This window comes from Hyperoodon ampullatus (assembly GCF_949752795.1).
Source record: "Hyperoodon ampullatus genome assembly, chromosome: 7".
NCBI lineage: Eukaryota > Metazoa > Chordata > Mammalia > Artiodactyla > Ziphiidae > Hyperoodon > Hyperoodon ampullatus.
The window spans coordinates 72,679,234-72,706,030 of NC_136920.1; the positions used below are offsets into that span (position 1 = coordinate 72,679,234).

The window sequence follows — 26,797 nt, forward strand, 5'->3', positions numbered from 1 at the left end:
CGCTCTCCTGAGTCAGAGGGAGGTGGTGTGGGACACGCCACAACCCTGGCTGGCTAGCTGGAGACACTGCCACTCAGTCCTCCGGGGAAAGCCACTTTCTGAGGCCCTCTGGCCAAAGGCCTTCTGCGAATCACAGCGGAGAGAAAGCTGCTATGTCCCCCAGAGCCATAGCTGCCACCCGGGGAAGCCTGAGGCCTGGGGTCTGGCCTGCTCCCCATTTCACGTGAGGGCCCTCCTCCTGCAGAGGCCAGGGCCTGGGGGCAGATGTCAGGGGTCAGGGTCTTTCCCTGCAGAAACCCCTTCCCACGCTGTGTCTGTCCCTCACGCGAAACTACAGCTTGGCAATTACAGTCACACAGACTAGCTCCAGAGTCCTTCCTGGCTCAGATGAAGACATTGATCTTGGGAGTTTCATTGGTTCTAGATTCCTTTGTTTGTCCCAGGGGTCTCCTCTGCCCGGTCTTTCCAGAAGTTTTGTCTCTTCCTCCACTTACTCATCTATACTTCCTCCACCCGCCCTCCAGAGCCTTCTCCCTTGGTCCTAGTCACCAAGACAAGAACTCCTTCCTGTCCAAGTAACCAGCCACCTGATCAGGGTTCCTCGATATCCTTGAACCAGCAAACTACATGCTCTGGGTGCTGAGAATGAAAGCCCAGGAGAGGCTTGTGGCTGCCCTAAGCATGGCCTATAGGAACCTTTGTCTGGCTGAATCAAAGCCTGCTGGGGCAAAGCAACCACTGGGGACAGAGCTGGGCTTTCTGTCCTCACCAGCTAGGGACAGGCTGGAGCCTTCCTCTGCTTCCCATGTCCTGGGGTGAGGACTGAACCCTCATTCTCACATGCTGGGCAGAAAGGATGTCCATTCCTTGAGCCCAGACACTGAGCTCCTATCGTTCCCGTCTGGTCAGCCCACCCAGAGTGCCTCCTGAATCCTTCGCAGGCCAACACCGCAACCTGACAAGCATTTCTCTGGGGACACTTGGGTGAGTAAAGTTGCTTTATTAAAGGGTCTCTGTCACAAGCCCCCCATTTCTGAACCTGTCAGATTGGCTTTGGGGAGAAGCTTCTGCATGTCTGTCTTTCCAGTTTCTCTCTTGGTCCATGGCTTCTTGAGATCCGGCTTCCTTGGTGGCATCTGGGAAAGGATCAGTGACCCTGGGGCGCTGGCCCAGGGCAGGGAGAGCTGGCCGCCGGCAGAGGGCCAGGGAGTGGCCGGCCCCGCAGCCCACGCGGAGTCCCGACAATGACCGCAGAACCGGCACGGGCTTTGGGGCCCAGATGTTGGCTTCGGTGCCGTCCCCGCACATGCCGTGCTCGTTCCAGCCCCAAGAGTAACATGTCCCGCCTGCGAGGGAGAGACGAGACTGCTGTAGACGTGGTTCTGGGGAACAGGGCCGAAACACTCACCCTGGGGGTGCAGGTATCACCGCAAACCCCCAGTTTACGCAGGAAGAAAACCAAAGCTCAGCCACACCCGGGGGCCCGCTCGCCATCTCTGCTTCCTCCCCTGCCCTCCTGAGTCTGCTCTTTTCTTCACTCCCACCAGCCCACAACCGTTCAGGTCCCAAACCGGGCTCTCCTCCGTGGCCCCTCCCTCAGTGCCACCTCCCACCCCCACACCTGCATCTCCCCCCACCACACACACACACACACACACACACACACACACACACACAATCCTAGACCTGCCAATTCTGCCTCTGAAAGTCTCTCAAATCCTTCCACACCTCTCCATCTCCACTGCCATCACCCTGATCCCAACCCCATTTTCTCTCATCTGGGCCACACCAGTAGCCAACTAACTAACTGGGCGGCTCGCCAGCAACTCTGATCTTCAAAGAGCATCAAAACAATCTCTGAGGATGCAGATCTAACCAGGTCACTCCCCTGCTTCAGCCCTTCACTGACTTACCCCCACCCTTAAAGGCCTTTCCTTGCCTGTGAGGCCCATCCAGCCTGCTGGGGTCCCCATGCACAACTCTCCCCACCCCACTGCATGCCAGAACCCCTGCCTTCCTTCAGTCCCTGAAATATGCCGTGTGGGGCCGGCCTTTCTCTCCAAGTCCTGGCTTTACTGGACTCCACAACCCCCATCCTCCAGGATCTGTTTAAATCATGCTCAGAGGCCAGATTCCCCGGCACCCAATCAACTTGGATTCTTGTCATTGCCCTTGTACTTTCCCTCATAGGCAGCGGATAGACGGTCTGGGTGGTGATGTGTTTACTATCCCCTCCTCACTAGACTGTCTGCCCTACAGTGAGAGAAGGAACACATATGTTCTGTTCGCTGCCCTGTCTCTAGCACAGCGCCTGGTCCCCAGCTGCGGCTCAACAGGGGTTTGCTGACTAGATCAAAGATTGAAGAACTCAGAGTCCTACGGCCAATCTCCAAGCCAGCATTCGAGCACAGGTCTCTCTGACAGCCTGTGATGCTCCCACCCCATCACAGCACGTCTTCCTAGGTTTTGGACCCTTTCCTGGAGCCTAGCTAAACTCGCTCACACTTTTCTGTAGTTGTTTAAAAAAATTTTTTTTCTGGATATAAAAGTAATACATCTTCATGGTAAAAAGGGGGGAAAAAAAGGAAAATATGGATAGGTGTAAAGAAAAGCAGACTTCTAGAATCTTGCCCACTGCTATGAATATTTTAGGTGTCTCTTTCAAACCTTCAATTTGTGAAACTTGTAAATATTTGTGTATATATTGTGTTGTTTTTATGCCTTAATAACACAAGCATTTCTCCATAGAACTGGGAATTGTTCAAAAAGTAAATTAAAGATAATTTGTTTGAAATTTTGAAAAAGCTCAATAGGCAGAAAAGTACAAAAAATAATTTAACAGAAAGACATATTCCTCAATCAGATTCAGAACATTAGTTACCATTTTGCCATATTTGCTTCAACCTTTAAAAAAATAAATCAATTATAAAGATACAGTTTAAGACCCACCTCCCATCCTCCGCCCTCCATCCATTCATTCCCTCCTTCCTGGAAGTAACCACTATTTGAAGTTGGTGTACGTTACTTGCATGCTTGTTTTATATTTTTCTACATGTATGTGTCCTTAAATATTATATAAAAATTTTAGTTTGTTTTAAAGATTTACATAAGTAGTGTCATTCAAATATGTATCTTCTGTTATGACTTGCTCTTTATGCCATTGTTTTTGAAATCTCTCTGAGCTGATAGTTACAGATTTAGTTCATTTATTTTAACTGTGCATAGTACATATCCCATTATGCATAAATCGTATTTTACTCATCCATTTCCCTTCTGATGGACAGTTCTTTAATGATGATAATTGTTGCTACTTTATTACACATTATATATTACAATATATAATATACCATAATATTTTACAACAATACTATTACTACTATTGCTACTATAAACAACACTGCAGTGAACATCCTGGAACATGTATCCTTGTACAAATTGGTGTTTGTGCACATTGATCCCTAGAAGTGTGATTGTGGTGGAATCACATGTTTACATTTACCAGGTGTGTCCAAACAGCTCTCCACCATGGCTGTAGTCCCATCATTTATGGTCCCATCAGCAATGGATATGAATTCGTTTCCCTCTGTCTTTGCCTTTAGACTCGTTATTCTGATTAAGTACATGTGATTAATTTGCATTTTCTTGACTACTAGTGAGATGGAGCATGTCTTCATGTTACTAGCCCTAAATTGCTTTTTCTGTGAATTGCGTGTTTACATTCTTTGCCTGTTTCGCTCTTTGTTTGCCTTTTTCTTACTGATTTATAAGTATTCTTTGTATATTCTTTTGTATATATAATTGTTATAAGCATTGCAAGTGCCTTCTCCCAGGGGTCTGTGGTATCTCTTCACTTTGTTTATGGTCTCTTTTGTGGTCCAGATTTATGTAGAATGACTGCCTAATTGCCCATTATGGAGATTAAACAATTTCCTTAACCTGTATCCTATTATCAGATAGATAGTTTATTTCTAATTTTTCATTATTTTGTATAACATTTCTATGAACATCTTTGTGCATGAATCTTTGTCTACACCTCTATTTTCTCAAATTAGATTCTTAGAATGGGAATTCCTGGTCAAATGGTATGGACATTTTTGAGATTCCTGAGTATTGTTTTGAGTACTGCCAGAATACTTTGCAGAAAGGCCACCTGAGTATAACTACAACAATCTGTGGGACTCTCTGTATCACTCCGGCATTGCCAGTATTCATTAGTTATTATAGTATTTAAAAACCTTTTCTAATTTGAAGACAAATATGGTATCTCATCATTTTTATTTGTACTTTTCTGATTCCCACAGAAATTGAAAAGTAATTCTTATTTTCCTCCCATATTTGAATTTCCTCTTTTGTGTATTGTCTGCTTAATACATTTTTCCTGTTTCATATAGAAGAGTTTAAGTGCTCAGACCCAAGAGCCAGATGGCCTGGGTTCAATCCCATCTTCTCCATTTATTAGCCGTGACCTTGGGCAAGTTACTTAGCTTCTCTGAGCCTCAGTCCCCTCATCTGTTAAACGGGGATAATAATAGTACCTTTATCATAAAGGTTATAAATACTTATTCATTTATAAGGATTAAATGAGCAAAGTTATATAAAATACATAGTATAGCAGTCCACCCTTTTGTGCAGGGGACACTTTCCAAGACCCCCAGTGGATGCCTGAAACCATGGAGAGTACCAAATTCTATGTATACTGGTTCTTCCTATACTCATGGGCATGTAGCATGTACAATATGGATGGGCTGGACAAAGGGCTGATTTACATCCTGGGTGGGATGGAGCACAACAGAGCAAGATTTCATTACACTACTTGGAATGGCACACAATTTAAAAGAGTTGTTTATTGCTGGAATTTTCCACTTAATATTGTCTGACCGTGGTTGACAGTGGGGTAACTGAAACTGCTGAAAGCAACACTGCAGATAAGGGGGCACTACTGTACTAAATGAAAATTTGCTGTTGTCGTTGTTCTCAAGAGCCTTATTGTTTTAAAGATTTTTATTTGAAGAATATTAATTCTATGCCATATCTGGCATAACTATTTTTTCTCAGTTTGATTTAAAATTTTGTTTTAGGTCTTTTGATGTAAAACGTAAATTTTATGGTTCTAGGTAGTACAATTTCTTGTTTTTTTATCTTATCATTTCTTCCATAGTTTGTAAGAATTGAAAGCCTATCCCTATCCAGATCAGAAAATATTCTTTTGATTTTTTTCAATGATCCGAGTTTCTTAAAAAATCTTTACATTTCACTCATTAACCAAAGAAAATCTGTTTTGCAGACCGCTCTTTCACAGAGGGAGGCTGGCTGGCCCAGGATTACCCTTCTCTTTCCTTTTCCCTGGTAGGAAGGCAATCATTAGCCAAAAGCTTGGGCTTGGGGGAACACAGATGTCTGCCTGTTTGGCCCATGAATGAGGAAATGCATACAGAGAGGATGAACCCCAGGCCACAAGTCCTGCAGTTAAGCAGGAGTTTCAGCCAGGTGGATCTAAGGCACGAGGTAGAGAATGGAACAGGCTGGGTATCTGCGGGCCTAGCTCGGCACCTGGCATGGGCTTTGCGCCCAGCCCTGGTGAGTGGCACCAGCTGACGGTCAGCAGGAATGGGGGTGGGAGGAAGGCAGCGCTGACCTACCAGCAGGACGCGGCACAACGGGCAGCTGGCAGGTCTCTCTCCTCCTGCCAAAGGAAACGCTCTAAGGAAGCCATGTTTGGGGCCGGGGTAGCCCACTGGGTTGAGAAGCCTGGCAAAGGCTCAGATACAGTTTCCCTCAATACTTCCAAAGAAGCTGACTCGAGGTTATGTGCTTTATATCCTTTATCTCATTTAATTCTAACAACCTTGTGAGGCAGCCATGTTTTATAGATTATTCTCCTTTTATAGTTAATGAAACTGAGGCTCTAGAACCCAGACAGTGTGGTTCCGGAATCTGTGCTAAACCCTGCATATTCTATACCAGGGCTTGCCAGAGTTATTCTATAAAGGCAAACAGTAAATACTTTAGGTTCAATGGTCTCATTCGGTCTCTGTCGCATATTCTTATTCTTTATTACAAGCCTTTAAAAATCATTCTTAGCTCGCAAGGCCGTACACAGCAGGCCCGTGGGTTGTACTCCGTCAGCCCCTGGTATATATATAATACATACTGTGGACTGTGCTACGCTGTCCTGGATCCCACATCACCACACAGCTGTGTGGCAATGGTACGTCTGTCCCCAGCTACCTCAGAGGGTTGCTAGGAGGAGGTCTGCATGTGCTGATATACATTTAATGCCCTGGCACAGTGCCTGACACATGGTGACAGCTCACACCCACATATGAAGCAGACCACGGGGAAAGGAGGAAAAGGCAAGGAAGGCCATGCTGGTGGCAAACCTTCCCAGCAGATGGGAAGGCCTAGAGTAGAATGACAAGTCAGGGGTTCCCCAACACTTTAAACAAACCTCCCATAGAAAGAAACCAGGCTGCTGAACTCGGAGAATGAAAGATGGGCCATCCCAGTAACAGAAGGACTCACACAGGACATTTTTCAGTTCTGAGCTCCTCCAGCATTTTAGAATATCTTTCAAGCACACCCCCTGTCCCCCACCCTCACTTAGGGCCACCTATTCAGGGGCACTGTGAAGATGGAAAGGCCGTCTGGACTCAGCAAGATGCTACTATGCAGGCTGTTCTCATGTAGAGGTGGGAGGAAGGACAGCCCATGATAAGCCTCTTCCTAAGCTAACTGGAATACGGGACACCCAGTTTTCAAAACAGGTGCGTTCATGATGATTCCTGGCATTACAGAGGACTCTCTGCAGTGTGCCTGGCACTCGCCAGGTTCTTGAGGACACTGAGATCCCACCTGATTGATCTAGATCTATTTTACTGGCCCCGGGGCACATAGCTGAGCCTTGGGTGGAGAGCTCATAGTTACAGAGGGATTCCCTAGCCTCTTCAGAGTTCGGGCCCTTGCTCACGGGGCTCAGTGGAGTTGATGCAGGCTGTGACAAGTGACAAAGCTCATGGCCCACCACACTTGCGTCAGCCTAAGAGCCCTGCAGGCAGCGGAACCTCGGGGCTGGCAGGGTCCCCAGCACAGGCTGGACACAGTACCCAAATCTGTTCAGGTCTTGTGGCACCTGCTTGAGCTTCTTGGCAACCTGGGTCCTCACAGGGCCTTATGGTGCTGGGACTGCAGCCCAACTGTAGGAAGGGGGCAGCGTTTCTGCTGGAGGGTCTTGCCTAAGAGGGGCAAACACCTGAGTATGTGTGGCAGAAACTCCTGGTGGTCCCTGAACCACAGAATGGAGACTACATTTCCCAACCTCTGTTGCAGCAGGGCGTGGCCAATGAGATTTGAGCTGAGATGTTCTGTAGTAGCTTATGGGATCCTTCCTTCAAAGACAGATGGCATGTGCCCTTTGCCCCTTCCTCCATCCTGTCACTGGAAATGTGGATGTGATGGCTGGAGCTCTAGCTGCCATTTCTGACCATGAAAATGAGGGCTACAACTTCGGGATGGTGCTTCTCAGTTTCACATAAATGTTACCTTAATTCTCACAGCAACTCTCTGAGGTGTTCTTACCTCCATTTTACAGATGAGGAAACTAAGCTCAGAGAGGTAAAAGAACTTGTCCATGGTCACGTGGCCATCCTAGTCAGGACTAGGATCCAGGACTCCTGAGTCTCAGGCTCCTTCACTAGTTCCAAAACGGTAATAAAGTCACTGAATACTTAGTGTATGCCAGGCCCTGTGATAAACACTTTATACATATTAATTCACCGAATCCTCACAACGAGACTGTGAGGTAGTATAGCCTAACACACCAGGGAGGTGGTATGAACTGTGCAAGATCACATAGCTGGTGAGAAGCGGAGCTGAACTGAAACCCAGGCAGTAGGACTCCAGAACCTCTTCTGTTAATATATACTGTCCTCTCTAGCCAAACCTCTGTTCCTTAGGTAATGAAGAAAAGGTAGAGAGTCATGGCACACCTGTACAGGAACAAGGTCAGCGAGGGAAGGCCAGAGCTGTAGCTGGTGGGAGAAGCACTCTGCGGAGGAGCAGAAACCCCTCCGAGCCCTTGTGAGCGCTGGGGCTGAGGCAGAGGCAGCAGCAGCAGGCCCTGCCGCACCCCACCGCCATCCGCATCTGGTGGGGTGGGGAGAGGAGGGCGCGATGGTGCGAAAAGTTAGGCAGCCAATGGTTCACCTTGTCTCTTGCCTGTCAAGGACCTAGGCCTCACAAGGCCTCACAAGGCCTCACAAGGACCTAGGGCATCAGGCAGGGCTGCTCTTCTGCAACACCAAGCAGAGAGAGAGAGAGAGACAGGAGGGGTGAGGTCTGAGCGCCTCACGCAGAGGAAGTCTCTGGATTCGGGCAGGTGGTCAATGCCAGTGTGGATGGAGCTGGCTCTGGAGCCGGGCAAATCCGAAGAAACTTCTCAGTGTCTAGCTGCCCAAGCTCATGAGTATCTCACCCTTTGGGCAGTAATTGGTGGCTCCTAGGTCCTGCTGTGAGCGAGGAATTCAGGCCTCCTGAAGTGTTTTGGGTCTAGGTGGCAACCTCAGGACAGAAAGAAGAGGTTCAGGTACTGATCCTCTCTTGCTTGGACAGTTACAAAAGCTAGTTTCTTCTGAGGTAGCTGGCCTGGGTGGGGGAAACCAGGCTGAAACACAGCATGAACTAGGTCTTCCCATGAACAATTTCCTGTCTCCCCACTACCTACAATGGGCCTCTTATCTGGCTCTCAGGGCGGCCTGTCCCTCTTGGCCGCATCACCCCTCTTTCCTCTGTTCCAGCCCCATGGGCTTGCTGCTGCTCCCTGAGTCCACCCAGGCCTTTCACACAGTCGTGATTTTGCTCAGATGAGTCCATTTATCTCATCATGTGGACGCCTCTTGTGGCTTGGGCCCTGTATGGACAAAACAGCCCGAAGAGGAAAATCCAGTTTCTGCCCTGGGGCTCCCAGGCCACTAGGGTAGACAGCCATGGGGAATGACGATTACAGGAACCAATGGCATGTGTACGCAAGGAGGCTGGCAAAACGGTGTTTACTGTAGCATTGTTTGTAATCGTGAAAGACTGGGGGGAAACCCCTAAATACCCATCAACAGAGGAGTGTGTAAAGAAACTACAGTTTGAGCCTACTGTTGAATAATATACAGCTATTAAAAATAATGAGGTAGCACGCTGTGGCCTGACATGGCAAGATATTGCAGACATTTTTAAGAGAAAATAGGCTGCAGAACAATATAGAGAGTATGATTCAATTTATGCAAAGCCCCTATATATTTCTGTAGGTATAGATCCTGAAGAATACATCCCAAACGGAGAACAGTCTCTGAGGAAGAGAGGGAGAAATGGGGGAAGGGCAACTGAGATTTTCTTTGTTGTGTGTTCATATATTTTAAAAAGCAATAACACAGGATGATGATCAAAAAAATAACAGTATTTCTAAGGGACAGAGGTAGCATAGAGGAGAGGATGATACACTCTATTGTGGAGAGGAGGCAGGTGTCCCTGAAAGTTCCAGGGGTTAATTCTTAGCTGGGCTTTGAAGGATGAATAAGAGTTTACCAGTCTTAAATAGAGGGTACCCACTGACATTTGCCCACTCTGAGCTGCCTTCATGGATCCTGATGGCATCCTGTTTGCTGCAGGGGTGAACTGTGGGCAGGTGCAGGGCTGGGTCCTCCTGGGCTGTTGGAAGGCTATTAATTTCACTTCCTCTAAGCTCTTAAGATACCCAGAGCTCTCTTAGCACACACACCACACTCCTCCTGGATCTCGAGGTGTTTCTATTTGTAACTGTGAGCTGGGGATGGGAGCCAGGTGCTGTGAGCAGGACACGCTCACCAATCAGCCCTCAGGCACATGGTACAGGCACTCAGGACAGAGCTACTGAGTGGAAGTGAACACATCTGGGCTGTTCCCCTGCCCACAGTCTTTCTGAGCCCCCTGCTCTGTCTGGAGAGCAGCAGAGGAGGAGTATACACACATATAATGCTGAGATCAACTCCAGTCCTGTGCCTGGCTGCTTGTCTTTATTCCCTGATCTGTGGCCAGAGCTGCCTCCTGGCCACCGGCCTCAAGAACAGAGAGCTGTGAGTCTCCGTCCCTGGTTACACTGCCCAGAAGAGGGGCAGCTCCTACAACAGAACGGCCTAGAGAATGGCTGTGAGGACAACGGTCCCAATGGGCCAGTCTGAGGGAAGAGGCACTGTCAGTGTAGGACCCTTTCAATTAGTAGACCATCCATCACTCTCCAGGGCCAATGATGCCCTCGAGGCAGGATCTGAAGCAGCAGGAAGAAGCCGTTCCAGAATCAGGAAGTGGGGCTGTTAGCCCCCAGTGTTACTCTGGAGATATTTTGGTATTGTAGCCCAAGTTGCCTCAGGGAAGGCTAAGTAGAAGATGGCTGTCCTGGGGTCCTTTCCAGACAAGGATCCATCACAGCACTGAGAATGGGGTGAGAGGAAGAGATGGGGGATGAGGGCTAAAGGCAAGGAGGCCAGAGAGGAGGCTGTGGCCATCCACCAGGTAAGAAAAGATGAGGGGTTTAGGAAGGTAATGTATTAAACACAGCCGGAATCTGGCCACTTCTCACCAGCCCATCACCTCACACTGGCACTCCTACAAGGGCTTCCTACCTGCCCTCTCTGCTGCTTCTGTTGTATTCTCTACACAAAACCTGAGGGACCCTGTTAAAACCTGGCTCTAAGTTGACATGGCACTGCTCTGCTCAGAATCCTCCAATGGCTTCTCCTCTGACTCAGATAAACAACAGCTGGCTTCCTCCTGGACCTCATGTCCTGTCAAGTTCCACCTTGCTGACGTCACCACAGCTACACTGACTTCCTTCCTGTTCTTCAAACAGTACTGGCCTCAGGGCCTCTGCGTCTGCTGTTCCTGCAGTCGGAATGCTCTTGTCCTGATGTACACAGGTTCACTCCCTCGTGTTGTCATGTATTTGTTCAAATGTCACCTTATCTGAGAGGTCTTCCCTGACAACTCTATATGAAGTAGCAATCTACTCCCCACCCCATCTCTGTCTCCTCACTTGCTTTATGTTTCTTTATGTTTTTAAGTGGTTATTTATTATCTCTCTCCTGACCAGACACAAGCTCTTTGAGAGCAGGACTCTTTGTTTGCTGCTATTTCTCAGCACCTGAAACTGTACTAACAGTTCATTAGTACTAATACCTGTTGTTTGAATGAATGAACACACAAATGAATGAATGGCTACCAAGAGTACGGAGCTGTCTTGTTCTCTCCCAGAGGCTAAAAGAGAGTCCACAGATGTGGGGAGGAGATGCCACGGGCAGGCTGATTTCTGCTCACCATCAGGAAGAACGCCGTAAGGACTGGAAGGCCACCCTGGAGAGTGGCAGGTGGCCTGCACCAGAGGTCCTGAGCCCCCAGCTGGCGAGGGCATTCCTAACAGTGGGCAGATTCTGGGATGAGACAGAGCCAATGTCCTCCTGAGCCTGGCGACTTTGTGCGGCGGTGTGGTGGGTACGGATGCGTATGATGGAGAGAGAGAGAGAAGGAAGGTGTAGGCAGAAGAGCAGAAGAGGGGGCCACACACCCAGGTCCTCAGGCTGGCTCCCTCGGACCTGACAGAAGAGTGGCCCCGGTTCAGAGGATAAATAAAAACAGGTTGAATTGATGGGTTTGCCCTCAGAGGTCTCGTTCTGAGGCTGCAAGGCTGGGACTGCTCTAGAACTTCTTGTAGCTTAAAAGGTTGTTCAGTTCTCTCAGTAGTTCTCTATCCCTCTACATAAGAGGAAACTGAGGCCCAGAAGTGGGGAGGCACCTCACCAAAGGTCCCCCCCTACACACCTTCCCACTGCTATCTCCCCCTGTGTATCACTGAGGTTTGATGGTTAAAACAGCCCAGTGAGGAAGGATCTGGAAGGGAAAGAAAGCTGAGTCTGAGACAGGTTCAGAAACAGCCAAGCTGGGAGCGGCGGAGGCCAGCCCTCCCCACTCCCACCGCAGGAGGAGGAGGCGCTGAGGCTGCTGTGGCTGCGCGGCCGCGGTCACCTGCGGAGAGAGCGTGCTGCGGCACGTTGGCTCCACTGGGTGACTATTCTTAGACCTAGGGAGCTAGGGATGATGGATTTAGAACTTACGAGGTGGAAACGTGTTGGCCTGTTTTATAAACAACTGAACTCCTCCCCACAGACTGTCTTTCTGAATTCTGTGTTCTCTGTCCGAACTGCTAGCTTTCTGGGCTTCTTGGCTGCACTGGGAGAAGGAACAGAAAAGGCAACTCAGCCTCTCGAGGGCCTACTATGACCATGTATTGTGCTAAGGGCTCTGCGTGACCCATCTCATTGAACAGAGCAGCCCTGGGAAGGAGGTATTTTGATCATACTCTATTCATGAAAAAACAGACTCTGGGAGAGGTCCCAGAGGAGGAGCATGCTCTGGGATGTGGCTCCAGGGCGAGGCTGTGAACGAGCAGGCCCCGAGGTGGAGTCTGGTGCTGCCGGCAGGGGTCTGGCTCTGGTGATGGAGCAGTAAGGGCACAGCATGGCGCCTGTGGAGTTTAATCCCTTTAAGTGTTTTGCACATGGTTCTCCTATCCTCTTAGACTTCTTAACTCAGGTGATATATCATCCCTCTGTATAACCTGGTGGCCTGCCTCCATGGCCAGTCAGGGGCCCCTCCTCTTGGTAGGTTCCAAGTTGTCATCATCCCTCTAGAAGTACGTTCCCCAAACTGGCCAAGGGCTCTATCTAGATGCACACCTGGTCCCAGAGGCTGCCTGTATCAGTTTAGCCTGAAGCCACATTAGCCGTGTTGGAGTCCAAGTCCGTTGACTCTCCGCATGGCCCAAGTCCAGCACTAAACTGTTTCTGCAGGAGCTGCTGTACTATGTTTCCTTGAAGCCTGGCCTGGGTGCTGGTGTTTGGACCTGACCGGAAATTTCAAGATGTCTGCAACAAATATCTCTGAGGGGCACCAGCAGAGGGGCAGGGGCACAATGCAGCTCTGGGGCCCGGAGCAGCCGGCCTGCTGCCGTTCCTGGAGCCTGGTCACAGCAGAGCCTCTCGACACTGTTCTCCCCACACCTGTTTGGGAACAACCCGTGTGCAGGAGAGGAGGCTGGGAGCTAAAGCAGTAATGGGAGTGGGTGTAAGAAGGTCTGTTCTGGAACCCAGTAGCAGGTCCAGAAGAAACCACACGCAGATTAGGAGGTTAGAGCACTAGAGTCCACTGAGAAGCCACTGGAGGACACAAACCTGAGGAGGAATTCTTCCTAGGCTTTCCAATCACTTCATAAATACCTTCTGAGTGTATGCTCTGGGTTGGGTGCTGTGCCCAATTCAGCCCAATCCACTTGCTACACAGCTCCTACACAGTACAAATGCTAGGTTAGGAGGTGGCCACCCATCCCACCGTGATAGCGCAGGGAGACGGGTGCCCTGGAAAAGGTACGCCCAGAAAGGCAGCGGCTGATTCTTCAAAAGGACCAAACCCCCTTGGGAATACAGTCTGTCTCTTATTTATCTTTTTTTTTTTTTCCAGACAGTCAACTTTTATTGAACTTCATGACATTAAAAAAATTATAGTACAAAATAGGAAACAACTAAGGGATTAATACTTTCAATTTATATTAATGCATTTTTTTCTTTTAAAAAATGTTACTTTTTAGAGCAGTTTTAGGTTCACAGAAAAATTAAGCAGAAAGTACAGAAAGTTCCCTGCCCCCACTCATTCACAGCCTCCCTGCTATCAACATCCCCTACTTGAGCAGTACATTTGTTACAATCAATGAACCTACAGTGACACATCATTATGACTCAAAGCCCATGGTGTACATTAGGGGTCACTCTTAGTGTTGTGCATTCTATGGGTTTGAACAAATGTATAAAGACATGTTATCCATCATTATAGTTTAATTGCCCTAAAATTCTTCTGTGCTCCACCTACTTATCTCTGGTTTTATGTACCAGAGATGAATGAATAAGTGAGTGGATGAACAGTTACAGAGTGCCCGTAAGGTTCAAGCACGGCTCTAGTGGGAGGGGTACAGCAGAGACCAAGGCCCAAGGCTCCTGTCTTCAAGGCGCTTACGTTCTAATAAGGGACCAGTGAGCAAGCAGACATACAAATCATCAGCATGTGGCTAGCAATAAGAGTTATGAAGAAACCAAAACAGAGTGATATGATTAGAAGGACAGGTGGTAGGAAGTCCTCTCCAGTAAGGTGGCCTCTGAACTGTGACCTGAAAGATGAGGAGGAGCCAGCCATACAGTCACCTGGAGGAAGGGCTTTCCAGGCAGAGGAAACGACAAACAGAAAGGCCCGAAGTGGGAAGTTTTGCCGGTTCCAGGAACAGGCAGGAGGCCAGTGGGGTCTGGGGCCAAGAGCCAGCAGAGAGGCAGGCCTCCACGTGAAGGGAAGGCAGGGCCTAGGGAAGGCTGGGGAGAGGCCAGGAGTGTTTTGTGGGGAGGCTGAGGAGCCACTGGAGGGTTTTAAGCAGTGGGTGATCAGGTCTGACTTACATTTGAAAAGGCTACTTGGTGAAGGACAAAATAGAGGGAGATGGTTCAGGAGGCCCCTGCACTGCAGAGGACCAGGCCAGGCAGGACTGGGTGGTGCTTGGAGTGGGCTGGTAGCAGTGGGGACAGAGAAACAACCGGATTTACAATCTCTTTTGGAAGTAGAGAGTGTAGGACCTGCTGATGGAATTTCACAGGGAGTGAGTGAAAGAAGGGTTCAAGATGGATTCCCTGAGCGATGGGTGGAGAGTCAGGCTGTTTATCAAGGTGAGGAAGCCTGTGGGGAGGGGTCGGCTTGGGGAGAAAATCAAGAGTTCTGTGTTGGACATTTTAAGATGGAAGTACTCATTAGAGATGAATGAATGACCCGAGTGAGAAGCGAGAAACCGTGGAAATAACAGATGGCAGGAGCTACCAGGTGAGCAGTGGGCAGCTCGGTGCGCTTATGATTCGATGGGGTCAATATACGGTGCCTGTATCACTCTGAATTCCAGTTTCTTGAATGAAGTGCACGACTGGGACGAATGCATACTACATGGGCTAATATATAAATTTCTTTCATGAATGTCCCTACTTCATAAAAAACACATAACATTTGAAACAAAATTAGCACTTTGGGTAATTATAACCCACCGGCCCGAGTCCTCCCACTGGTCCTGTGGGAAGCAGCATTCTTCTCTCAGGCTGGTGAGCGGCCAGGCTGCTGGGCTGGGATACACAGGCGCAGGGCTCCTCCCCTGGGCCGGGGTGTCAGCGGAAGAAGCGGCACTCCCAGAGGATGGCGTGCAGGCTCCGGGAATGCTGCAGCCCTGCCACCAGACTCTCTTTGGGATACCTTCTAACTCCGAGGAGTGTAAGGCCACCCAGACATGGGGGCCTGGAGGTAGCCAGCTCCAAGAGACCCTTTAGCCCTGGCCTGGAAGAAACAACTGCAGCTGGGGAGGCCTGGCAAGTGTCGCTGGGCTCCCTGCCTGTGGGACTGTTCACGTCCCCAGCAGGGGCTACTCAGCCTCCTGTGGGCTCGGTCCCAGGTGACAGATTCCCCTCCCATACAAGGGGGCTGGAGGCTCTAAGGCTGAAGCCAGGCATGTGTCCCCAGGGTGCAAAGCCTCCAGTGGCACCCTAGCCCAGAAGGAAATCCAAAGCTTGGCTCTTGGCCTCTAAGGTTCCACACCATCTGGTCCCCAGCTCCCTCCCTCCACTGCTGCCACTCTCATCCTCACTCACTCCTCTCCAGCCACACCGGCCTCCTTGCTGTTTCTCCAACTGGCCAGGCACGCTTCCAGCGTTAGCTCTCACGCTGGCCATTCACTGTGCCTGGAATGCTCCTCCCTAGATATCCACACGGTTCTTTCTCTCCCTCCTTTCATTTGGGTCTTAGTTCAAATGTCACCTTCTCAGAGGGCCTTCCCTGACCACTCAACCCCATCCTTCTACCACTCACACTGCTTTATCTTCCTTCCTAGCATGTCGCACCCCATCATATACCTATTTGTCTGTCTCCCCACTAGAATGGGCAACTCCAAGAGAGCAAAAATTTCATTTTGTTCAACTGCCGCATCCCCAGCACTTAGTACAGTTACAGGAACATAAAAGGTGCTCAATGAACATCTGTTCTAGAAATGAATGGATGTCACTTGCCCCGGGAGGAGCTCATTTCCTTGAGGCGAAGCCAAGTCAGAGAGCTGGGCAGCCCGTCCACAGGGGCCACCAGTCCAAAGGACCTGCAGTGGGTGAGTGTGGAGGGGGCAGTCGGGACAGCCCATGCCGAAGGCACCTGCGGTTTGAAGGGCACCAGAACCCTAAGTGTGGGGGAAGGGAGACATTACAGCTAAAGACTGGACAGATTCCACCTCCGGCTCTAGGACCAACCATGCCCTCGCACAGTCCCTTTCAGCTCTTTGCATGAGCACCAGCACCTACCTAGCTGCCTGTAGGCTGACCCTCCCCTTCCTGAGACAAGGAGGAGCCAGCTGGGCAGTATATATCCCAAGTCCTCACTCACTAGCCAGAGAATTTGAAAGCAACTGTTGCTCAGTAGCTATGGAGCCTAACAGACTTGGACTTGATCTTTCCTCTGTCACGAGAGGTGTGTGTCTGACCTTTGGTTTCTTCATCTGTAAATAAGGCCAATCATATGTCCTTTACTTTTTCTTTTTTTGAATGAATAGGTAACGTGCATCACATGATACATGCCCATCACATGATACATGCCCAGATGGCCCTTGCTCCCGTCCACATCTCCCCATCCGCTGCTGCGACGGCCCCATGCCTCTTGCTCAGAATCCATTCCTAGCCCTCCTTGGTCTGCTCTATCTTGCTGCCAGCTGTTGGTAAGTTGGGGAGAATCCCCAGTACAGGGGCACATGACAAAAGCATGCCATCCATCCCTCTTCAATTCCTCCCATCCCCAGACCCCTTGCGTGGAACAAGTAGATAAGATTCACACAGGTTCTAGCGGAGGGTTCAGATGAGTGTTTGTCTGAGGTGTCCTGACAGGCACAAACCATGAAGCATTGCTATGGAAACTGTTCTGTTATTCTCTGCTATGTGATTTGTTTTCTGGATCAGCTTCAGTTGTGGTACAGGGGGGAGGGCAGCAGACGAGGTACTGAGGATTACTCTCTGCTTCTCTGTGGGTCTTACCTTCCTCAACTGCAAGAAGTAGGCCACTGTTTCTCAACCATGGCCTGATGCCCATCTGTACTTGTTAACAATCAGAGTCCCGGCACCCACCTCAGGGCAACCGTCAGAATCTCCCAGGGAGACTGTGATACACACCAGCGTTTGAGAACCACTGGTGTAGGAGTTCGATTAGCTAAATTGTTTTCAATTTACCCAGTAGGTAAAATGGATAACACTGGTTGGAGCAGGGGTGAGGGGCTCAGAGCCCCCATCAACTCCACCTCCCACTACCCCCAACTGGCTCCATGGAATTCTAGGGCTTCCCAGAGCACAGTTTGAAAACCACCAGACCAGATGACTTCTAGTGCCTTCCCATACATTCATTCATTCATTCACTCACCAATATTTATTAGGTGCCTTCTGCTGTCTTTATGCCAAGTCGTAGTTTGAAGTATATAGGTCTTCTACTTACTAGATGTGTATCTTGAGCAAATTACTTAATCTCTCTGGGGCTCAAATTGTTCATTTGCATTGGGAAAATAATACTTGTTTTCCCTACCTCACAGGATTCTTATAACCATCAAAAAATCAAATGAGAACACCTATGAAGAAGTGGTGTTTGTTACCTGGAAGAGACTCTACGGATGGCAACAACTAGCATTAGTAGTACATCTACCTATCTGAAGTCTGTAGAACTAAATGAAGTCCTTAGGGGTCTCTATGGATTGTTACTCTACTACTCTCTGTAGCTAAACTTCCAGAAAATGTTACAGGGTGTAGGGGACCACTGGTCTAAAAGCCTCCATTGAAAAAACAGCAACCTGCCTACAGGGTGATTCTGAGATTTACTAATATCACTCAGTTTGTTATCTTCTAAATAGAACTTTTCTGTATTACCCAAATTTTCTTCAATGCAATTACTTTTATAATAAACAATTAAAAAAACTAACACTATAGAAAATATTGTCTGATATACACAGTTCTTTCAAAAAAACTCTTTTTAAAAAACTGATGCTTTTAGTGGTTGAGAGTCCGCCTGCCGATGCAGGGGACACGGGTTCGTGCCCCGGTCCGGGAAGATCCCACATGCCGCAGAGCGGCTGGGCCCATGAGCCATGGCCGCTGAGCCTGCGAGTCCGGAGCCTGTGCTCCGCAACGGGAGAGGCCACAACAGTGAGAGGCCCGCTTTTCAGGGGCAGGGTTTTCAGAGACCGAAAAAAAAAAATCTGATGCTTTAAAATGAATTCAAATGAGGCACTCACAGTAAGGGCAAATACCAGGCCGGGCAGGGCTGCAGCGTGGCCCTTTCAGAGGAGCATGGGGTGGCTCTGCCAACAACTCAGCACACGGTCTTGGGTGACTCACCACCTCTCGCAGGGCCTCCATTTCCACACCTATGAACCGAAGGCAGCAGCTTTACTGATCTCCAAGGACCCTCCCAGCTCTGACGCTTAGTGTTCTAGGACGATGGCATGTACTTTCTGATATACCCAGGCTGTCATTCACAGCACATCTGGACCTGCTGGGGCTGCAGCCTTGCTGAGCTCGAGGTGGCTCAGGGATACCTCACTGGCTAAAAACAACGTCTCTCTCCCCAGTCACTAAATTGGAATCTCAGACTTTCCAAAGCACTCTCAGCCCCACTACAAACCCAAAGCAGGAAGATCAGGGAGTGAGCACATCGAGGAGAGAGGTGGCTCACATAAGAGCTGCACCCCTCTAGGTGACGGGGCCGTGACCAAAATCAAGGCATTTGAGCCCAAGCCCAATGCGCCTCACCTTACTGGGATCATCTCCCAGGAAGAACTACAGACCCAGCAAGACTTCATCCGGTGGGAAGACCACCAGAGTTGGGGTCAGAAGATGGGACCATGCCCCTCCTCCAGCCCCTCCTGCCACGTGCTTTCAGACCAGCCACTCCCTGCTGCTGATCCTCGGGGTCTCCATCCACAACCTGGGATATTACACCGGACAAACCCAGTGCTACGGTGAGACTCGTGTGAGTGTGAATGGAAACTTATATATTATAAAGCTATACATTAGTTACCAGTAATACCATATATTGTGCCCAAAGATCAAGAGGAAACGACTCCACCTGTCCTTTAAGAAACCCACAGCTCTGAGGAGTATAAGCCCTGGGTCACAGGGCTGGTGGGTATGGGACCTGAACAGCAAGTCACTTTACTGTGCGGCTGAGCTACACAGGACAGATTCTCGGCTTGGCCTGGTTCCAGTCCGATGGAGACCAAACTTCACCGAAGCTGAAAACATTCAACAGGATCATACAGCCCATCAAATTGAACAGTTTTTTATTTTGAGCATTCATGCATTCATCCAGTTAACAAACATCCTTCTAGTATCAATTCCAGAGAGAGTAGTATTTGGGTGCCTCAGCTGTGCAAGGAAGTAAGAGGAGGAATGAGCAAAGATGAATAAGATAGTCCCCATTTTTAAGGAATTCCCAGTCTCATAATTACCAACGTTCCCTGAGTTCTTACTATATACCAAGAACTCTGCTGTACTACTTCCACGGTCTCATTTCACACCCATAATACCCCAACAGGGTAGGAACGTTCAAGATTCCTATTTCACCCCTAAAGAAGCTGAGGCTCAGGCTCACTGGAAAACTAAGTGATGCAGCCAGGACTCGAACCAAGGTCAGTCTGTCTCAGATCCTAAGCTCTAACCCCTATGTTCCATGGCCTCCGTATTGCTGGGGACCTTAGGCAGACACCTTCCTCTCTGGGTTTCAGCTCCCTCTATGGAATGTAGAGGGTCAATGATTCTAGTGGGCGTACTGCAAACAACTACGAACCAAGACAGAAAGCAAGAAACGTCCACCTGACATGAAGTGTGAGGTGTGGAGATCAGTTCCCATACCTCAGGAGAGAAAGCCATAGGACATAATCTGGGTAGAATGAAGCCAAAGGTGGGACTTTTGCCAAATAGGGTTCAAACCAGCAGGTTTCAGAGAGGCATAGCTGACACCTGCCCACCTCCACCAACGTCCATTCTCCCACCAAACTGAACTGCCCATGCCATCTCCACACTCCAGCTACCTCCCCAGTGAGGCCTTTGTCACACTGTCCCCTTACATTCCATCTCCCCTTATTTTTCTCCTCCAGGGGTTCTCTTCTGATCCTGCAGCTCTCTCCAAGAGACTGTAACAGACAAATTCTATTTCATCAAAAAGCCCTCACATCAATGGAACAGCATTTTCCTGGTCCTTGGTACATGGCTCCCTGTCTTCCCAATTTGCTCCGTCTCTAATGGAGAAAGAGTAGTGGCCCTTCTCCATCTGAATCTTTCACAGCAGCAGATGCCAGTAAGGTTGCCTGGAGAGTCTGGAAATGCCATGTTGCCATGGTAACAGCAGACCAAGGTTTGGGATGCTTTATCCCCAATAAGCTGCCCTGGCAGTGCCACGCCAGGTTGCTGGTGGAATCTTCCTTGAGGAACAACAATAACAACAAAACCCCATTAATGGACTGAAAACTGCTCCGCTGGTGCTGAGGTTCAGCTCCTGCAAACACACTTGTGGGCCTCTCCCCCAGCCCCTTGGCTGAGAAGGGGGCCAGGCTCTGGCTCTCTGCACTGTGCCTCGCTCAAGGGGTAATACGGTTTTAACTGGCTCAGCCAACAAAGCAGGCCCTCCCCCACTCCAGCCCCCAAATTACCACTTCTCTTGTTTGATGCCACCAACCAGGGATCTGCTGGCATGGACCCTGGCAATTAGCACAGCATCTACATTTGTTGGAGAATTAAGAGCCACTGATTAGCCTAATTCCACACCATTTATAGGCAGCAAGTGTCAGCCTGAGATTGGCTTTTCCAAATGGTGGCCCAGAGGGAGGCATGATCATGGCTTGAGTTTGAAATGGAGGCAAGGGCCTGGTGGGCCAGACTGTGACCCAGGAGGGGAGGCAGGACTCACTTCTGGGCCTGAGGACATGTCAGCCACTGCTTCCCCTAGACCTGCTCGCCTAAGGGACCTGAAGCCCAGCAGAAGGTGTTTCCAAATTGAGGTCATGTCTATTTCCAAGTCAATCCTGACCGGAAAGGGAGCTCATTTCCCTTTAATAGCATCCCTGCTGACTCCCACTGGGAATGCCCAGCCATAGGACTAGTGAGCCCTAAACTAGGGGCTTCTGGGGATAGAGGCCTGAGTCAAACTCTAGCTGGCTGGGCAGACCCCTGACATCCTGCCTAGACTCTCCTGCCATCCCACCACCTGAACCTTTATCTGACCCTTTCATCTATCCCCCAAGTTGCTCTCTGGCTGGACACTTGGAATTTGAATGCCTGATAATTACCTTATGATTCCTCTGTCAGACCCCTGGCCCGCCTGTTGGAGGACCCCAAATGGGCCCTCCAGGATACTGACATTCCCAGGATCATACAGGCCCCTACACCTTGGATGGCTGATCTCTATCCTCACCTAGCAGGAGCTAACTCCACAGCCGATATGGTTCCCCTAGGTTTCTACCTTCTCCTGCCAGTTTGCTTGTACACAGAATAAAGGGATCATGAGCACATGGAACTAGCTAACTGAATATGTGCCCACAGACCCCAGGGAACTTCCAGAACCTCTAAGGAAATATACAGGCATAGAGGCCTGGCTGGACAGGCCTTGGCAACTGAGCTTGCCTCATGTAAACTCTAGCCTGCTTGAAAACAGGGGCTGAACCAGGTCTTTCCAGACATTCATAAAACATTTATTGAGTTTTATTTGGTAGATGCCATCAGGGGTATAGGATGAACTGTTCGTGGCATCTGCCATCAAGTCTAGGGGATCAGCAGACTTCCTAGCAGAGAAAGAAAGTTAGGGGAGAGAGGAAGAAGGGCATTCCAAGTAGGGAGCCCAGTGGGAACAAAGGCCTAGCAGAGGAGGTAGGTGGAGCTTGTAGAGCTAATGATGCTAGTTCAGTTTGGAAGAAGTGTAAGAAGTGGCAGAACGAAATAAATTTGGAATGATAGGTAGGGTGTGCATCATTGCCAATGGCTCAGGAAATATAATCCTCAAAATGCCTGACTAAAGACTTGGACTTTATTCAGGAGCCACACAGAAGCCACTAAAGCTTTGGGGCAAGAAAGCAGCAGAATCAGAGCTGTGCTTCAGAAGCAAAATCTGAATAACGATCATCACTGTCATTGTCGTCCTGATAGATAACATTTATGGAGCCCTTACGCTGTGCCAGGCACTTTTCTGAACGCTTGAGACTGACGGTGGAGGAGGGACTCGGGAGACCTGTTTGGAGACAGGAGGATGCAGAAGAGGGATGGCTGGAGGGGAACAAGGAGGCAGGAGCTGTGAAGCTGTGCTTAGGGGCGGGTGCTGAGAGGATCAGACAGCCTTAGCCAGAAGACTGGGAGGATGGAGGTCACCTCTAGGTCTAGGGTGTGTGATTCCTTGAGTCAGGCGTCCTGGTAGATTGAGTCTAGAATCTAACCCAAAGACACAGTTGAAATATTCCTCTTGTCACCCTGAGTTCAGAAAAACGTTTGGAGAGGAACAGACCATGAACGAAGGGCGGCTTTCCCAGGAAGACTCACCCTTTCACACTCTGCCCTGGTCCTGCTGACCGAGACCTGCTGATAGGAGGGAGAAGGAAAAGACCTGGAGAGGGGTGCCCTCTCCTGGCTTTGACCCCGTGTCTTCCTGGTGGAGGTCCTTCTGCCACGATATACATCAGACTGGGGCGTCCAGGTAGGGAGGGAGCCCTGGTTTCCGCCTGCCTCGTTTGCTTCTCTGTCCTGCAGGTACCACCAGTGCCCCAAGCTCCTGGGGACGAGGGTCCTCGGGTGGAAGGCAAGAGCTGCCTGCTCAGAGATTGCTCTAGTGAGCAGGGCCTCCTGCCTTGCACTCCAGTCTCTGCCTGTGTTCATACACCACCCTCCCGTATCTCTCCTGGGCCAGGTCAAATCCTAGCCTAGCCTTCAAGGCTCAGCTCACGTCCTCCTTCCTCTAGAAAGTCTACCACAATCACTCCTTCACTGAGCACTTAGAATGGAAGTTTCAGAGCTGGAAGGGAACATAGCGATCATTGGCCCAACCCTCCCAACTGTGCAGAAGAGGAAGCTTGGGTCTGGAGAGGGAAGAACTTGCCCAAGAGAAGAGCTACGACTAGATTCCCTGGACAGCCTCCTGTGACCTTCACAGCTCTGGTTTGTTTCACCCATCCACATCACAGATTGTGAGACTGTCTGTGGGGACAATGACTTCTATATCTATGCATCCTTCTCCGTGCTTAGCACAGAGCCCTGGATTGCAGGGAGCTTGGGAAATAGAATCCTCAGTAGCCAAAGGCTCCTGAAGGCATCAGGTCCGAAGGAAAAGCAAGACACAGGTGAAGAAGGGAAAAAACCCTCCTTCCAGCAATTCTCCACTGTTCTGGGATGCAAGCCAAGCCCAGCCACTGGACTGGGGGTGGGAATAGAAATGATGCATTCAAAGGGACTTTTACATCCGAAAGAGATTTTTGCATCCAGTGCCAGGGTTCTAGCCCAGAGCTTCCTGGGAAAGCAGCTTCCAGAGGCTGGCAGAAGGGTTCATGCTGAGGTCAGCCTCCAGCCTGGGGCATTGGTGATGGTGGTAGCAGCAGCTGAGGGAAGATTTTTCTTTTAAAGCCGAGTCTTCAGACTTTTAGAGCAAAAAGAACCCTTCAAGATCACCCAATCCAATACCTGAATTTTTCGAATAGGGAAACTGAGGTCTTGGTAAGGAAAGGGATTTGATCAGGTCATACAATTCATTAGGGTCACAGCCAGGGCATAGTCCAGGTCTCTTGATCCCAACCCAGGACGTCCTCTGCAGGGCACCTTTTCTCAGCTGGGTCCTATACAGGTGTAGAAGGAGAGCGCCTGATGGAGTTAATGGCCACCAGTAAGTTATATGTTGTTTTTTAAAATGTCAAAACTCAATTACTGAATTATTGACAGACTGGTGATGTGGAGTTAAAGAAATGTATTGGGTTTGATTAAGCCTCCAGGTGAAACAGCCACTTGCTTGAGATTACAGAGCTAGGAAAAAGTGGAACCAAAATTCAAGCACAGATGTATCTGGTCCCAAAGTCCTTCCTTTTTCCACTGGCTGACGCTGCCACACATGCTGTCTCTGTGCTCAGAACTGAGGAGGAAAGACAGGACAGACGGACAGGTCTGAGGAAGGATTCTATTAGACGGACACTTCCTGGGTGAGCCCCTCTTTGCCCCAGGCCCTGTGCTGGGCACTGGGGACACAGAGAAGAAACGAGATCTAGGAGTGCAGAGACTAGGAGGTGACTTCCAGGGAGATTCTAAACGAGCAGCGACCAAGACTGAAAGAGAAACAAACCCGGTCCTTTAAATTCTGAAGTAAGAATGAGGCTGATGAACAGGATGGTGTGACAGCATGCTGGCGGGTCCTGTCTGAAGATGCATGTGTCCCCAGCCACAGTCATCGTCATCCTTGCAGCGCCCAGCACAGTGCCTGGCACATGAAGGCACTCAAGGCAGAGTTGCTGTCGATGTGTGGATAAAGGAGGCTCCTCCCTGACAGGGAGTCACGATGCAGCTCCAGGCCTTGCAGAGGGAGGGTCTGTGTTCTCTCCATTTGTAGAAGGGGCAGGAGGCAGCTGGTAGGTCCAGAAATGCTGACACAGAGAGGGACAGAGCTTTCAGCCGCAACCGATTTCTCCATGGCAACAAGCTGACAGAAGACTGCACAGGAGACTGAGAAACCAGTTTTAAAATAAAGACACGAAACACCCTCAGTCTAACATCACGCATGCAAAGCAATAGCTCCTGCCTCTCAGCCCCTTAGGAGGGGCAGGCATAATCACTAGAAAAGGCAGCTCCTTCCGACCTGCCATTCCCTGCCAAGGGCCCCACGTGTCCCCCCTCCTACTGTAAACCTTCCCAGAGCTGCCAGGCAGAATCTCTCTCACTTTGCAGTACATGGTTCAGGGCATTGCACCAAATCTGACAAGCAAGGGAGGAGGCTCCACCAGGGTCACAGCTGGCCAGGTCCTGCAGCAAACAGGCCATGGCAGCCGGCATCCTGTCACACCAGAGCAGTGGTGGCTGCAGCCTGGGCGGGGCGTAGGGTGTAGGAGGAAGAGCAGGGCAGAGACCCCTTTCCTCCTCTGTCTCCTGATGGTCAAATCCTGCTTCATCCTTCAGGGCTCAGCTGTATTTGCCTTCTTCTCCCAGGATGACTTAATCACACACACCTTCCACTGTAAATCCAAAGCCCTCTGTTTACATTTCAAATATAACACTTTTCATTCTACTTCTGCTTACAGAAGCAGACAGACAATCTGCTCTGCATTACACGTCTAGTTACTTATTCTGCACCCCAGTAGAGAACCTGGTCCATGATAAAGCCTCAATAAATGTTTTCCAAATTGAATTAACAGCATGAGAAAACATTTTAATTTGAGTAGCTAGAGATCAGCCCTCCTTCAGTTTATGGGAGTCCCCTCAGGCTACCATTTCCCTCCAAAGCCTTGGTGCTTTGGGGGCATGAAGGCAGTGTCACCCCCTCTCCTGTGCTGCTGTCCTTCCTGCTGGGCGCCCCCCCCAACTAGCTTTCTGCCAACTCCACTGTGTTCCTTCCCTTACAGTTTCATAGACATTACCATACTCAAAAGGGGACCCCAGAACAAGCTGGACTAAGGATCCTGGGTTCATTGCTAGCTTTATGACCTCCTGTCTGTGTGAACTTAGGCAAGTCACTTAACCTCTTTGAACCTTGTCTGCAAAATGGGAACAATCCATTTCCATACCTATGTCCTGCCTACCTCATGAGGCTGGTGTGAGGAACAGAGATTATGAATCGTGAAGATGCTCTGAAAGCCGTGAAGTGGTCTCTGTGCAAAGGTAAGGTGAAGTGTTGCTTCCAGCATCTTATGAAAGAGGTAGCTGAGGCCTACACTCAGGAAGTGACCTCCCCACGATCGCACAGAGAGACTGTGGAGGAACAGAGTCCAGGTCTTCTAATTCTTGGTCCAGAGCTCTTTCCCAACCTCATGCTGCCTTAGAGATCCCACCCAGGCGTTCTTCAACTTTGGCAAAACCAATTCCACATTCCATTAAAATGAGAAGCATTCTGGATTACCTGAGGAGGATAAATCTCGGAACTGGAACAGAGTCCAGCTCTCTACTTCCAGGCAGAATGCCACCTGAAACACACTAGGCAGGGAGTAACTCTTAATCCCCCATCAAGGCTTTCCTTCCAGTTTCTCAGTCACTGCTAACTAACCCATGCCAGTAAAGGTCATCATGGCAGCTAACACAGTCTTGCTGTGGCAGAGCCCAGGTCTTCTGATGTAACCTCAGAAACTGCAACACTGCACAGGTCAGAGAAGCAGATTGGGAACAATTTGGACTGGATACAGAGGAAAACTGGTATGGCTTGGAGTACAGACTTCAGTGGAAAACCACTAAGGCTACAGTAGGGCTTGACTTGGGATGTAGGGACACTGATTCCCTGGAGTGTGAAGTCAGCAGAAGCAGATCTGAGAGAGACAGGAGGGACACACAGGTCCCGCTGCTCAGTCTAACAGCTTCCAGGCCCATACACCAGGGATGTCACTGAGTGAAGCCTCTTCAGACCTCAGCAATGACTTTGAAAAGGAGGAAGCGTGGGAGAGAAGGAAGGAAAAGTCTTTGTCTAGAACCCTAAC

The 26,797-nt window shown here is 49.5% G+C and overlaps 1 protein-coding gene across 1 annotated transcript in view; it reads right to left on the reverse strand.

Moving 5' to 3' along the window:
• Positions 1–985: 985 nt before the first annotated feature.
• Positions 986–26,797, reverse strand: part of SERGEF (secretion regulating guanine nucleotide exchange factor) — a gene marked incomplete at its 5' end in the record, with an annotated part of 221,639 nt that continues 195,827 nt past the window's right edge. The window contains 2 exons of the mRNA XM_079709338.1: positions 986–1,346; positions 5,531–5,683. Of these exons, the coding sequence (XP_079565464.1) occupies positions 1,003–1,346; positions 5,531–5,683 (497 nt within the window). The 3' untranslated portion in view covers positions 986–1,002. The remainder of the gene's footprint in view (positions 1,347–5,530; positions 5,684–26,797) is intronic.